The sequence below is a fragment of the Chaetura pelagica genome, unplaced genomic scaffold (assembly GCF_000747805.2).
Source record: "Chaetura pelagica isolate M959 unplaced genomic scaffold, ChaPel_1.0 scaffold963, whole genome shotgun sequence".
Classification (NCBI taxonomy): domain Eukaryota; kingdom Metazoa; phylum Chordata; class Aves; order Apodiformes; family Apodidae; genus Chaetura; species Chaetura pelagica.
This window is the reverse complement of record NW_009952705.1, coordinates 484488-498524: the sequence shown is the minus strand read 5'-3', so window position 1 is coordinate 498524 and position 14037 is coordinate 484488. Positions and strand designations below refer to the sequence as shown.

Here is a 14037-nt window from a genome sequence, read left to right as displayed (position 1 = left end):
GGGGCAGCCGCAGGGCCCCGGCCCCGCCACGTCCTATCCCCGCTGGCACCGGGGTTTCCTTGACGCAGGTAGAGCAGCCCCCGGGGACGCAGAAGCCAAGGGCTGGGCTGGTGCGATGGGTCCCCCCGCGGCTCCCACGCCCCCCGCGGGCCCCGGCCCACGCGTGCCGGGGGCTGTACCGAGCAAACCGCAGCTCCAAATTCTCTGACGAGGCCCCCGTTCCCGGGGGAGGCAGCGGCACGAGCAGACAACTCAGCTCCCCCAGAGCACAGCGCTCCAGCGCCTTTATTTTGGAGAAAGTTAAAGCCTGTAGTTACAGCAATAAAATATACAAAAAAATAAATTTTTTTACAGTATTGAATGTTGCCTGGGGCTACAGCGACTGCAGCTGGAGGCAGCAAAGTGCTCACACGGGGGCAAAGGAGGGGCAGGGCCCTTGCCCCCTCTGAGCACCTCCGAATGCCAAAGGACCTTCCTGTCCCCAGGGGTGGCCACAGCCACCTGTTCCTGGGGGGCCAGCCCAGACCCCACAGCTCAAGGGGTTGGCCAGGACCCCCCAGCCCTCTCTCCCTTCCTTCTGCCTCGGGCTGCACTGTCAGTTTGCTGGCACAGCTGGAGGGCCACAGGGACACCCCACGGTCTTTACTGGGCAGAAGAGCCAGAGCCATGGAATGGGTCAACCCTGTGCCACAGCAGCATCACTGCTACAGATGATCAAGGGTTTCTCTCCACCCAGGGCCAAATCAACACACATCAGAGACCTGTAAAGCTAGGGGCTAGTTCCCAGCAAGACATTTCTCTGCTGATGTTAGCCACAGCCTCTGTGCCAAGGGCTGAGCACAGCACACAACCCCCTCGTGCCACCCCACTGCAGCAGCCGCAGCCCAGTTACCACCACGGGCTTCCAGATGCTCATCAGTCTGTATGGCAGATGGTTCCTCTATTTTGGTGAGCAGAACCACAACGATTGGGCAGCACAGCTCGACCCCCTGAGCAAGGAGACCTGCCCTTTGCAACACCCATGTTTCCTTTGAGTGCTGGCCCCCCCGCAGGTTCCTCCCCTTACATACATCCTGCTGCCTTCTACTCTTGCCACCTCCTACCTTAACAATAACAGCCAACCCCCAACAAAATGCCACAAGAAGGCCTCAAGAAGCTGCAAACCCACTGCCTGGGCCATCACAAGCCATACCAGGGAGAAAAGGGACAGACTAGCCCATCAGCTGCAGGTCATGCTGGACCCAGCAGCCTCCCACCCTCCCTTGGGGTCCATGGGGTCTAACTGGGCACAGCAAAGGAAGTGCAACCATGTCCTCACCACCAGTCTGGCCACGGGGCAGCCTCTGTGGTTACATCCAGGTCCCAGACTTGACCCAATTTGCAAATGGAGGCAAATGCTCTGTTGGGACAGCCACTGCCCTGCCAGAGGCAGCCTTTGCATGACAGGGAAGCCAGTTGTCCCAATGGGAGCTCTAGGGCTGCTGGAGCCAGCTGGATCTTGGTGCCTGCAGCAGGAACCTGGTGGCCAGCAGAGGCAGCCCCAAAACTCCCTGCTTCCAGCAGAGGCATTGCCCTGGCAGGGGAGGAGCACCTGGGCCCATCCACCTTGCAGCTCTGAGCCACATCCTGGTTCTTCTGGCCAAGAGCAGGGGCCAAGGGTACAGAGGGAAGACTCCTCTCGGGCAACAGCATAGCAGACCCCACATCAAAGAACCCTGCATGGGGGCCAGGACCAACCCATCCCCTCTCAGGGACCTGAAGGCAAATCCAGGCTTGTCAGATCTTCCCAGGCTTTTGGACCCTGGCAGTCAGGAAAGCAGCTTTCAGCAGCAGGCAGCACGATTGGGGCTGCAGAAGCGTTTTAAAAACTGAGGCTGCGATCAGAGGCTAATAGGCACTTGAATGAGCAAAACAATAATATAAAACTGTTAGGGAAGGAAATAGAAAAAGGTTCATCTCTCACTGCCCCAAGACACAAATGGCACCACCCTAGAGAGAAGGGGATGTTCATTTGGGGCAAACGAGGAACTGGTGGCAAAGACCCCAGGTCCTCCCGAGGGGAGGCAGAGCAGCTGTGCCGGGCGGGCAGCTCTCCGGAGGCGCGAAGCCGCAGCGCGGGGAGGCCCCGCGGGCACCTCACATGGGTGACGAGGCACACTCAGGGGTCAGCTCCATGTCGAAGGTCAGCGACTCTGCAGGGAGACACAGCCCGAGGTCACAGCGTGGGGCTACAGCCAGGACCCCCGCGGGCACCAGGACCCCCTGACTCACCGAACTGCCCTCCTGCATTGGCCTCTGCACCCTCACTGCCATTGCCAAACTGCATCAGTGAGTCCAGGGTGCGCGGGGACATGGGCAGGTCAATGGTGTTGCTGAAGGACGTGCTGTGCAAGGGGAGAAAACACAGAAACCCCCTGGTCAGGGCCTGGCCAGAGCTCTCTGACACCTTCTCCCCTTCAACGGGCCCCAGGACATGGCCCAGCCAACCCCAGAGCTCTTCAGAGGAAAGGGGCCCTGGGAGGGGAAGCAAAGCCCGTTGGTCAGGGCAGCAAGCTGGAGCCTGGTGCAGCCCCCACGCTCCCCCTAGCCCAGGCTGGGAGCCCAGTGATGGGAAGGAAACCCCTGTCAGCAAAGGCTGAGCACACAAATCCTTCCCATGCTCACAGACAGCCCCCAGGAACACTCACGGTGTGACACAGATGAACTTGGTCTTCAGATACGGAGCAGCACCTGCAAAGGAGGGAGCAGCCTGGTCACCAGAGAAGGAACCCTGCTCAGCTCCCCCTCCAGAGCCCAGACCTGCTACCACCCCTGTGCAGCCCACAGGGACCCAGCACCAGCCCCACACTGCAGCTGTGCCCTTCAGGAACTAGCACAGGAGCCTGGCTGGTGACAGCTGTTCCACCAGTCCCTGGAACCACTACACAACAGAGGAGCTATGCTGGAACACAGAACATCAACCCACTGACTACCTGAGTCAGAAGCAGTGGGTTCTGGGTGCTCCTGGCTCTCAGAGCGGCAGTACTTCCCAAATGCCTCCTCCTTGGGGATGTCTGGGTACAGGTACACCAGGGGGGACACCAGGATGTTGGTGGCATCCATGATTTTGTAGCCCATGATGATCTCCGCAAACGACATGTTGTTCAGCTGCTGCTTGGTGTAAGGCTCCACGGACTGGATCTGGGTCTTGCCTGTGCACAGAGACTTTTGACACAAGGCAAGACACCCACATTCCTCAGGTAAAGGCAGGGCCCTCCTCAGCCACCCCAGGAGCAGCACAGACAAGACCAGTCCAGGGCTGTGCTCAGCACCCAGCACAGGGCAGGATGGGGACCTGGTGGGTGGTTTCAGAGCCACAAGGGCAGCACATGGGCAGAGGCACCCAAGAGGGAGACCAGCAAAGGGCACCAGCCCCTAAGACCTAACTTAGGGAGGCTTGTCGGGACAAGGACAAAGGAAAAATGCCTTATCAGGGGACACTGCCGTGGTCCAAGCCCCCTGGGAACCCGGAATGCTGCTAAGCAGGGCACTACAGCCAGGAGAGCGACGTACCACTGATGTCCTTCTCCACCCAGGTGAAGGTGATGCCGCCCTCCTTGCTGCTCTCGCTGAAGCGCAGCAGGAAGGTTCCCGGGGGCTTGGTGCTCAGGATGGCTCGCTCCCGCTCCTTGCTGATGAACCCCATGATGTATCTGGGTATCAGGAGGGATGGACAGCAGGTCAGGATATGAGAGCAGCTGTTCCAGGACATGAACCCTGCCAGCTCTGCACAGCATCAGGCAGCAGCAGGCCCTGGCCATCAGCAAAGCCACCAACGTTTTAAGGATTCCCAGGTGGGTTTTCACTCTGAACCAGCCAACAGGGCCTGGATGGAAAAACCATGCCAGGATAGCCCACCTGCACCTAGCCAAGGCACCCTGCTCCACCAGGACAGGACTTGTGGGGCCCCTCCCAAGCCCCAGCCCAACCAGAAGTCTCTGGACTGACACTGGCCAAGGCTCACCCTTCATTCCACAGTGCCAGGATGTACTTTTTCACCAGGTCAATTATGTTGTCCAGCCAGACCCAGAAAGAGAAGCCTTTGCCAGCCATGTTCTCCTGAGGACAAGGGCAGAGAGGCTGTGAGTGTCACTTGGAGGAAGGGAACAGCCAAGGGAAGGTGCTCGGGAAAGAGGGGGCTGATACCTTGCAGAACTTGGCCCAGGTGATCTGACAGCCAGAGTAATTCACACCTGGCCCTGGTGGAGAACAGGAGCATTAACATTTAGCTAGAGCTGTTCTTTCCAAGACACCATGTCCTGGGAGCAACCTCAGGCAGGGAGGGGCAGGACACCCGCACTGGGCTACCTAGAAGTTTTTCTGCCAGTGTTGTCAGCTGCTCAATGCTAAGGCCGCGTTTTGTGGTGGAGGAGAATTGCCAGCTCAGCACCTCTGCCACCTGGTCCCAGGTCCCGATGGGGGGCTTGGTGAAGAAGTTGACATTCTGCACAAGGGAAAACACAGCCCTGAGCAACGCATGGGACAGAAGCAGAGCCAGGTCCTGGCCCAGCCCTGCTCCCAGCCCACCAGCTTCCCACTCCCTGCCAGCAGGGACACTCTGGTCCCAAAGCCTGCACTGCTGCTCTGCCAGCTGTCCCCTCAGTGCTGGGTCCTACCTTGGGGTTGTTGGTCAGCATGTTGTACCACAGGATGGACGCCCAGGCATTGGGCATCTGGCAGATGTTGGAGATCACCACCACAGGCAGTGAGTGGGTCTGCAAAGAAAGGATGTGATCACAGGCTAGGACATCTCCCAGGGCTCCTCTGCACCCAGGCAGCGAGAGGCAGGAACCCACAGCTCACCTCCAGGTCGATCTTCAGCCCCTGGTGATACACCTCTGTCTCGAAGGTGATGAGGTGCAGCTCCTCAGTGACTATCAGTGAGGCCTAGGGTGGAAGAGGACACAGTGAGCACACAGGAGATGCCTGCCCTTGGCCAGGCACATGGTCATTGGGCTGGGGTGGTGAATGCTGGGCCAGCTGCTGCTGATGGGCCAGAGGGTCCCTGTGGACACTCCCCCAGGGCAGGGCTCCTGCTTCCCCTCATGGATCAGCTGCTGGCCAGGCACAGGAGGACACTCTCCCAGCACTTACGTCGCAGTTGGCTCTGCCGCCGTTCCCGCAGCGTTGCTCCCGCAGGGTCTGCGGAGGGAAGGGACAGGCTGAGGCAGCACTGCACAGCACGGGGCCTTTGCAGGAACAGCCTGAGAGCTCATAGTACCCACCAGGTGCTTGAACTCTGCTGAGAGGCTGCCGTTATTGGACTCCTCCATGTTCATGACCTTGGTGTTTGTCCCCAGGATGTTAAACTTCCGGGACCTTGAAAGAGGAAAGAGATTGTGTGGCTGAGAGGGCCTCTCAGAACGAGCACACAGGAGATGCCTGCCCTTGGCCAGGCACATGGTCATTGGGCTGGGGTGGTGAATGCTGGGCCAGCTGCTGCTGATGGGCCAGAGGGTCCCTGTGGACACTCCCCCAGGGCAGGGCTCCTGCTTCCCCTCATGGATCAGCTGCTGGCCAGGCACAGGAGGACACTCTCCCAGCACTTACGTCGCAGTTGGCTCTGCCGCCGTTCCCGCAGCGTTGCTCCCGCAGGGTCTGCGGAGGGAAGGGACAGGCTGAGGCAGCACTGCACAGCACGGGGCCTTTGCAGGAACAGCCTGAGAGCTCATAGTACCCACCAGGTGCTTGAACTCTGCTGAGAGGCTGCCGTTATTGGACTCCTCCATGTTCATGACCTTGGTGTTTGTCCCCAGGATGTTAAACTTCCGGGACCTTGAAAGAGGAAAGAGATTGTGTGGCTGAGAGGGCCTCTCAGAACGAGATCTGCCAGGACTAAAAGCAGAAGCACCAAAAAAACCAAAACAAAACATTGCACTTACCCCCGCAGTGCTGCAACATCCCCAGAATCCCTAGGAAAGGGGAGAGAGACACCTGGTCATGGCCATGGCTTTCCCACCCTGATGCAGACAAGCTGGTGTGCAGGGCTGGCTGCAGCACACTGAGCCCCACAAGGCCCCAGGCTGCCCCCTAAGCTGTGTCCCTCCAGGAATGAACCCTTAGGAACCAGCACAACCCCCACCCTCCCATTCCATGGGGCGCCTCAGGGCAGGGCTGGAGCCGAACCCAATGGCAGGAGGAACAAACCCCCCCTGCAGTGACCCACCCAGTGTTGCTCAGATGAGAGCCCAGAACTCACTTGTCAATGCAGACTTTAATTTTCAGCTGATAGTTCAGCTCTGGAAACTTGACCAACAACCTGCAAAGGGTCAGCAGAGGCAAAGTGTGAGTGTGAATGTCCTGCACACGTGAACAACTCCAGTTCCCCACAGCTACTGGTCCAGCCTGAAGAGCAGCTGGATGGACAGCCCTGCTGTGGGTGTCCCCCAGGCAGCACCAGGGTCACACCACAGAGCTCCTGGGGACGTGGTGTTATCCAGCTCCTCCTAGTATTATCCAGCTCCTCCTACTCCCTTGAGCCTAGGACACATCAGACCCTACACCCCTCCCCAGGACTGGGGAGGTGACGATGCTCCCCAGGCACCCCAAGGAGCACTCACTTTGGCTGCTGCCTGCCCGCACCAGGCAGAAACCTGTGCTTAACAAGCCCACTCCATGCTGCCCTGCAGCCAAGGGAGCAGCAGAGGCTGGGAGATGGTGAAGAAGCTCCAGACAAAGCCTGGTGTGGGAGCAGCTGCTCTGCAGAGGCAGGCAGGGAGCCGTGGGGAGCAGGGCAGCTGGCCAGGGACATGCTGGCTCTCCCAGCCTCTCGCCCCCGCAGCGGGATTTACCGGAACTCGCTGCCTCCAGGAACACTGCAGAGCCCAAACCAGGCATGCACTGAGTCACAGCGGGCACTGCAGCAGGGCAGCCAGACGGCTGGGATTCATCCCCTCCCAGTACCAGCGATCCCTGGGGAAGCTGGAGGCTACACCCACACCAGCATCTCCTTCGGAGAAAGGTCCTTTCTGCTTTTCCCCACACAGCTCCTTGCCCTCCCCTTGCCCTGGGGTGGCAGGGCCAGCAGCACCCACCTGACTTTGGTGGTGAACTGCACACCAGTTTTGATGACCAGGGGCCGGTCGGGGTGCATGGGCATGCAGGGCTGCCGCTCCACCACGAACGCGCTGCAGGGCGCAAGAACCACAGTCAAACCTCAGGCCTGGCCCAGCACAACCCCTACCCACCCCTCTGCCCACTGCCGGGATCAGGGTCAGCCCACAGCCCCCTCCCAGCCCTCAGCACCTTTTCATCAGGTTCCTGAACAGCTCCACAATCCGCTCCTCCAGCATGGGCCGGTGCTGGACAATTGGGTCACCCTTGTAGGACACCTTCTGCTGCAGCTCTTCCAGCTTTTTGATCTGCTGCCGGGTCTGTAGCTGTGATTCGGCAAGAGAGGTTATCCTAGAGGAGCAGAAGAACCAGTGTCAGCTCCAGCTGCCAAGCCCTGCTGGGTCCTCTTCCTCATTGGCATGAGGAAGGAAGGTCTCCATATCACACCAGCAGGGAACAGAACAGTCTATGGCTCCTGCTCAGTGCATTTTTCTACACCACATAGTAGAAAAGAAACCCACACACACACAAGTTCTGCAGAAACACAGAAGGAACAGGACATTCCCACAGCAGCCTTAAAACCCCAAGGGCCTGGTGCAAACCACCCCAGCACTACTGCCCTCAGCTGAGGATCAGACCAACCGCTGGGTCACAGTTATGCTCACAGGCATCAGAAGCCATTTAGCACGGACGTTTCCAGCAGCACCAGTGTCTGAACATCACCTCTCTGGGGACTGACACAGCCCCCAGCCAGCTCCTACCAGTTCTCCAGCCGGTCCAAACAGATATTGGGGGGGCCACCAATGCAGGCGATCTGCTGCCGTCTCTTCCAGTCTGCCAGTTCCTCATCTGCCAGCATCTTCTGCACATACTCCATGGCTGAGAGCAGCCCAGCCAGCTCGCTCACAATACCCTGTCAGAAAAGAAAGAGCCTTCAAGCTCTGATCCCTCCACAATCTGCAGATGCCACAGGCACAGAACAGAAAGAAGCTGCCCAGGGCTGTGTTCCCAGCCCTGCAGGAACACCCAACTCACACCCAGAGAACCGGGACTGCTGCCCACGGGGGGGCTGCACCTCATACCCTTCGCATCTGGTCCAGCGCCGTGAGCATCTGCTCCAGCTGCTGCATTTTCTGCCGGGTCACTGACTGGTTGTTTCCATTCAGATCCTGCATGTCTGCACAGAGAGGTGAGAAGTGTTCAGGGGCTCCTCCTCCCCTCCCAAGCACCACCCAAACAAGATTCCCACTGCAAAAGAGCAGGTATCCTAGGAAGCAGCCATCGCCAGCACCTCCACTGGCTGTTGCCCTGCTGAAATGCAGAGCTCTGGCTCAGCTCTCCGGGAGGTGGTGGCAGAAACAAAAGACAAGGTTTCTCCAATTGCCATGCAAATGCCTCAGCCTAAGCCACCCTTCTCGCTTGGAGAGGTAGGGAGGGCTGGCACGTGCCCTCCAGCAAGTTTCCTTGCAGAAACAGGCTTTGGTTTGCCAGACACTAATGAGCTTCCATTACCTCCTTGGCTTTTCAAAGTCTTGTAGTTAAAATCAAAGTCATCCTGGAGATTCTCCACCACTTTCATCTTCTGCTCCAGATCCTGCAAGGCAAGAGATGTGGATTTATTCAAAGCACTAAATTACTGTGGTGGGGCAAGGAGGAGGTGCCTGGGCAGCACACATACCTGCACCCTCTTCCTCACATCCTGAAGATGCTGCTCCAGCATCTGCTGCTTTTCTGTCACTACAGCTGCTGTCGGATGTGTTGCCTGTCCTCCTTGCTGCAGGGGGCACAAGGAGGCATTAGAACAGGGCCACCACCTGGGGATACTCTCCTTCAACCCTGAGGAGGTCCTGCAGGAAGGATCTCCACCCCCTCACTAACAAAGGCCAGTGCCAGCTGCTCTGGGGCTGCACGGCCCGGCACAAGGGGCGAGAGGACAGATGGACACACTGAGCCAGCAGCCACCCCAGCAGGGAACACCTCGGAACCAGAGGTTCCCAGCCCTCTGCCAGCCTCCCGGGGGTGGGACAGCCCCAGGACCCCGAGCCACTGACCTGGGCGGCGGTGGCAGCCGTCTGGAGGAGCCGCGACTCTTCCCACAGACAGCGAGCCACGATGCGGGCTATTTCCATCGGCTTCTCCAAGTACCTGCTCTGTAAGAGGTTCAGACCCCCGAGGTCAGCAGGCACAGTACAACTCCTGGGATCTCCACACCCCTCAGGGCTGTGGGTCCCAAGCTGTGCCAGGGGGGCTGTGGCTCCCCCTGCTCCAAACCAGCCCCTCCTGCCTCACCTGCAGGAACTGCTTGATGCGGCGCAGGTTGTGCTGGTAGAGGACGTTGGACTCCTGCAGGAAGCGGCTGTACTGCTGGTCGATCTCCCCCAGCAGGTTGTGGAACACCAGCGTGGCATGAGACTCCTTGCTGGCCGCGTACGCCCTGCGGGGGGCAGGGCTGGGTGCTGGCACCGGGGAAGGGGCCCAGCCCTGCCCAGGGTGGCTCTGCTCACACCCAATGCCCCACACCATTTAACACCCCAGCACCTTCCTAACCTGCACTAGAGCAGATCTATGCTGCTCCATGCCAAGAAACTGAGCCCTCAGCCTGTGCCCAGGGACACGGCAACCGAGAGGTTTTGGACTGGGGCTTAAAGCAAAGCACAGGGGCATCTCACTGGCACCACGTGCTCTCTGGACAGGACCCAGGGATGGGTGCCCCATGTCAACCTCCTTCACAACAGAGGCTGATGTCAGTCTGCCCCTCTGCTTTGGAACTCCCTTCTCATTCTCTAGGGTCCCACTCCATGTGCAGAATCCCACCACCCTCCATCAAAAAAGGGAGAAGGACCAGCCTGGGAAATGTGACAGAGCTCCCATGGACCGACACCTTGGCACCTGCTGCCACCCCAGGGTGGTGTCCCCAGTAAAGTCCCCATGTCAGCGTTTCACAAAGTCTTACCAGTCCTGGCTCTCAATCCATGGGGCCAGGAACTGCCGGAGCTCCATGGGGAAGCTGTCACTGTAGAGTTGGTGGAGCTGCTCCAGGTACCGTGTGTCGAGCTGCTGCAGCTGGTTCCACTGCGCCATTCTGACCAGCTCCGGAGACCTGCTGGGACAGGCACCGTGCTGCTCAGAGCTGGCGCCCAGGAGCCTCTGGGGAGCACCTCCAGGCTGGGCTCCAGCACAGCAAGAGCAGCTGCTGGCTCCAGCTGGCAGGGCAGGCACTGCTGCCATCACCCACTGCAGGTCTGGGTCAGGGGAAGGTGGAACCACTGACCGAAACCACGTTAGTGAAGAGACAGGAGGCTCCCCTGGGCAGGACGGGGAGGGAGTGGCCTGGCTGCCAGGGGAAAAGCCCTTCTCACACCCACTGACATTTGCACCTTGTCACTTGGCGCCCACGGCAGCGCAGGACGGGGCTGCACAGGAGGGGACCTGCCTGCAGAGCGAGTGGCAAAGCAGCCAGAGCACCAAAGAGTGGGGGCCATGCAGCACTGCTCCACCCTAAGAATCAACCCAAAATCCAGTGATGGCAAGTGCAGAAGGTACCTCCAGCCCCTGCCCAGGGAGCTCCTGGAGAACAGCAGCAGCAGCAAGGTTTCACTGAAGCCACCCAGGCTGTGAGCTGAATAAAGCCCCAATTCTGACTCACTGCCTTTTCACTACATGTTGGAAATTAATCTGAAACACCCAAGATCAGAAGGCAGAGCTGATGGAGGCACTGGCAGCCGGTGGCCATTTGCACCAGGTCAGAGGAGCAAGGCAGAAGGTGCTGGCGGTCAAGCTGAACCTCCAGCTGGCCCACAAGCCCTGAGGGCTCAGGTCAGCAGAACTGCAGGGCTGGGCACAGCTGCTCTTACAGACCCAGACAGGTCAGTGCCACTCACACTGCAGGGTCATACCAGGGTTACAGGTTACATCACAGGCAGCTCCTAATGCCATCCAACCTCTCCAAGCTGTGCCAAGCTGTGCAGGAGATCCCTGAGCACAGGGAATGCAGCTCTGGGCTTGGCTTCAGGAGCTGAGCTTCAGCCCAGTGAGCACTGAGCTTCCCTGCACACTTCCTAGGCACCTGCCTCCAGCAAAGCTTTCTCCTAGAGTCAGGCACCACCTTCCAAAGCTTTCCTACCTTCTTGCCACAGGGGGAGAGGTCTTGGGCATGTAGGTCACCAGCAACAGGTACAAGGCTTTAATCTGGTGCCAAAGTCCTCCTGGCACCCTGCAGCCAGAGCATGTGCCTGCCTCTGTGCCAGGAGGCAGGGAAGAAGCTGCAGAGCTTACAGTAAAGGCAGAAGGCGGAGACTGCTGGGAAGCACCAGAAACAAGGAAGGACCAATTTTCGAGTTAGCAACTTGCATATTGATGGAAATCAAACCAACGCTAACAAGGGAACAGCGCTCGAGAGGCAACGGAACAGAGCTCTGCTCCACACCAGCAGCAAGTGCCTTCCCTGCAGAGAGCTGTTTGCTTTTCCAAAGGTCACTGCAGGGAGTGACACACCAGCTGGGCACAGGTGAGGTGTCAGAACCAGCCGCAGCAAACCATGGCAGCGGGGCAGCCACAAGGAGCCGGCGCAGGCTCGGGGAGGGGGGGCCGGGAATCAGCCACTTCTGCCACACACGGCGGCAGGACAGGCCTGGCGGCCGCCCGGGCTCCTGCTAGAGCTGAGATCCTCCCCGCCGCAGCGCATGCTCTGCAGGAAGCCAGCGCCCTGCCAGGGCCCCAGCACCATCCGACCATCCCCAGAAAACAGAACTAGCACAGAACGAAACATGAGCTGCTCTACGCCTTCCCACCACAGGCAGCTCCTGACCAGGCACGGCCGAGGAGAACAAGGGAGTCACCACAGACCATGGGCACCAGCACAGCAGAGCTGTGGCCGGCAGGAGCGGAGCAGTAGCCCCCAGGGACAGCCCAGGGCAGGACTAGTGCCCATTCATTGCCCCTTGGGGCTGCACTACAACCAGGTCTCACTTCGAGGGATCTCTCCTTGCCCTCCCAAAAGGCTGAGATGCTGGAGCCCTCGGCACAGCACCGAGCTCCAGCTCCTGCGGCAACCACAGCCAGGCAGCTCAAAGCACCATCTGTCCAGGAGGTAAAGGGTCCCTGTGGCCCTCCTTACTGTCACTGGCACCAGCTTTAGGAAGCTCTGACCTCATCAGCCTGAAAGCCCCGTGAAGGGGCCTCTCCCCAGCCAGGCTCGCTGCAGGGAACCCTTTGACTGGTTTTGAAGGTCTGAGGGTTGAACGTTTCCAACCCTGCCAGGATCTGTGGTTCCTTCTCCTCCTGCCACAGGAACAGGGCAAGGAGCAGCTCAGGCAGCCAGTGCATGATGCAAGCCCAGGGTAAACAGGCTGTGCAGAGCTCAGAGTAAAGCTGCTAAAAGTAGATCAAGAGCTAAAGTTCACCTTTCATTAGCTCCCCTGCAAGGGCAGAGCACAAGAGCCAGGCCCAATTTGTGTGGCAACCCTGGCAGAGCTCTGCACACTTCAACACTGTTTTTCAAAGCAGAGCTGTTGCTCCGGAAGTGATCCCCCAATTGGCTTCCCCAGAACAGCCCTCGCCTGTGCCTACAACAAGTAGCAACAACTCCCAGAGGCAAAGTTACAGAGAAATCACTGGAGAGGGCCTGGGAAGGACTGTGGCACTCCTGTCCCCTGCAGTGCCACCAGCAGGTGGAAGCTGGTACCCAAAGTATCATATTAACAGGGTTATCAAGAGCAAGTGTCACAGCCTCAGGACAGATGCCATCAACAACCTTCCTGGGAGCCCTGGCACCTCACTGCCTCTGCTTCCACGCAGCCATCAACAGGCTGATGAAAAAACGTTCTTCTACAGCAGAGCAGCTAATTGCTCCAGGCAAACACAAGCGGTTTGAAAAAGCTCCCAGGAGAACTTGGCTCTGCTCCTCTGGAACGTTTTCAAAGCCAGCCCTGGAGGTGGGAAAACAGAGCAGTGACACTGAGATTTGTGATGAGAAAAGAGGGTGAGAGCGCAGGGCAGGGACAGGCCCTGGGGCACCTGTGGCCACAGCACAAGGACCCAAAGCTCCTGAGGGTCCATCCCAACACCCAACTCCTGCTGCACGAGCTGTGAGTCCACCACCCACGGAGCATGGGGTGCCCAGCCATGAACTGCTAAGTCCTCTGCCCCCACTACTCCAGCAACTCCAACAGACTCACAGGCAGGAAAGGCTGCGCTGGGCAGCGATGGCAACAGCCATCCCCTTCGGGTGGGAATGGGATCAGCTGCCAGGCATGTGCCCAGGGCAGCCCCCCGGACAGCACCCCCAGACAGGGTCTGCCCAGCCATGCCCTGCACCGTGTCGGCCCGCAGCGCGCGGGGCAGCCCGGGCACACGGCTCCAGTGCTGCCCCAAGACCCTGCTCTGCACCGCAGCCTGGGGGTCCCGGGCTGGGCAGCTCTGCCCAAGGGGACAGAGACATCTCCCCAGCTCAGGCACCAGCCCTGTGTCCCAGCCTTGGCCTGCCCCGGTGCAGAACCCTCTGCTGGGCTCCCAGGTCTGAGTCACTTCATCAGCGTGAAAATTCCACCCCTGGGACGAGCGGCACCAACACCTGCAGCTGAGCCCCCCAAGCACCAGCTGCTGCAAACAGAGCCCGACAGGCCCTGTCGGTCCCAACACTTTTTTCTCTTGGACAATCCCGTGGAAGCCGCGACCCCCGCGCTGGGGCCGGGGGTGTCACCGTCAGACCCGGCTCTGCGCCGGTGCCGGGAACGGGGACCCCAGGGCTGCGGGAGCTCCGAGCCCACCGGCCCCCGGGAGCTGCCCCTGCCCAGTGAGGAACCGAGGGAAGGGCAGAAATCCCATCTGCTGTAAAACCAGAGGATTAGGTTAATTAGTACCTCGCTAATTACGACGCGGGGTGATGCCCTCATCTGCCGCCGCGGGAGCGCCCGATGAACGTCAAACCACCGGGTGCCCGCGGAG

The 14037-nt window shown here is 59.5% G+C and overlaps 1 protein-coding gene across 2 annotated transcripts; it reads right to left on the bottom strand.

Annotated features, from left to right (window-relative positions):
• Positions 1–2136: 2136 nt before the first annotated feature.
• Positions 2137–10183, bottom strand: STAT3 (signal transducer and activator of transcription 3 (acute-phase response factor)). 2 transcript variants are annotated; one of them, XM_009994138.1, is made up of 23 exons: positions 10046–10183; positions 9382–9526; positions 9144–9242; positions 8771–8866; positions 8605–8686; positions 8175–8269; positions 7854–8005; positions 7285–7443; positions 7074–7166; positions 6239–6298; positions 5922–5951; positions 5721–5814; positions 5590–5637; positions 4843–4926; positions 4656–4754; positions 4348–4483; positions 4186–4238; positions 4004–4098; positions 3553–3692; positions 2970–3191; positions 2688–2730; positions 2272–2384; positions 2137–2192 (listed from the first exon to the last, which is right to left on the bottom strand). In XM_009994138.1, the coding sequence occupies exons 1-23, from the start codon at positions 10171–10173 to the stop codon at positions 2137–2139; spliced, it is 2322 nt and encodes a 773-aa protein (XP_009992440.1). In that variant the 5' UTR covers positions 10174–10183. The 2 variants fall into 2 exon arrangements, with proteins under 2 accessions (XP_009992440.1, XP_009992441.1); XM_009994139.1 differs by having other exon boundaries at positions 2973–3191; positions 10046–10173.
• Between the last annotated feature and the right edge of the window lie 3854 nt (positions 10184–14037).

Bases quoted from the DNA above. Each gene is read 5' to 3' on its own strand.
- STAT3 (XM_009994138.1), bottom strand. From the start codon at position 10,173: ATGGCGCAGTGGAACCAGCTGCAGCAGCTCGACACACGGTACCTGGAG. The intron at 3,693-4,003 runs GTGAGCCTTGGC...CCTGATACCCAG, and splicing joins CTGGCACTGTGGAATGAAGG to ATACATCATGGGGTTCATCA. The intron at 2,385-2,687 runs GTGAGTGTTCCT...CCCCTTGCACAG, and splicing joins AAGTTCATCTGTGTCACACC to CACGTCCTTCAGCAACACCA.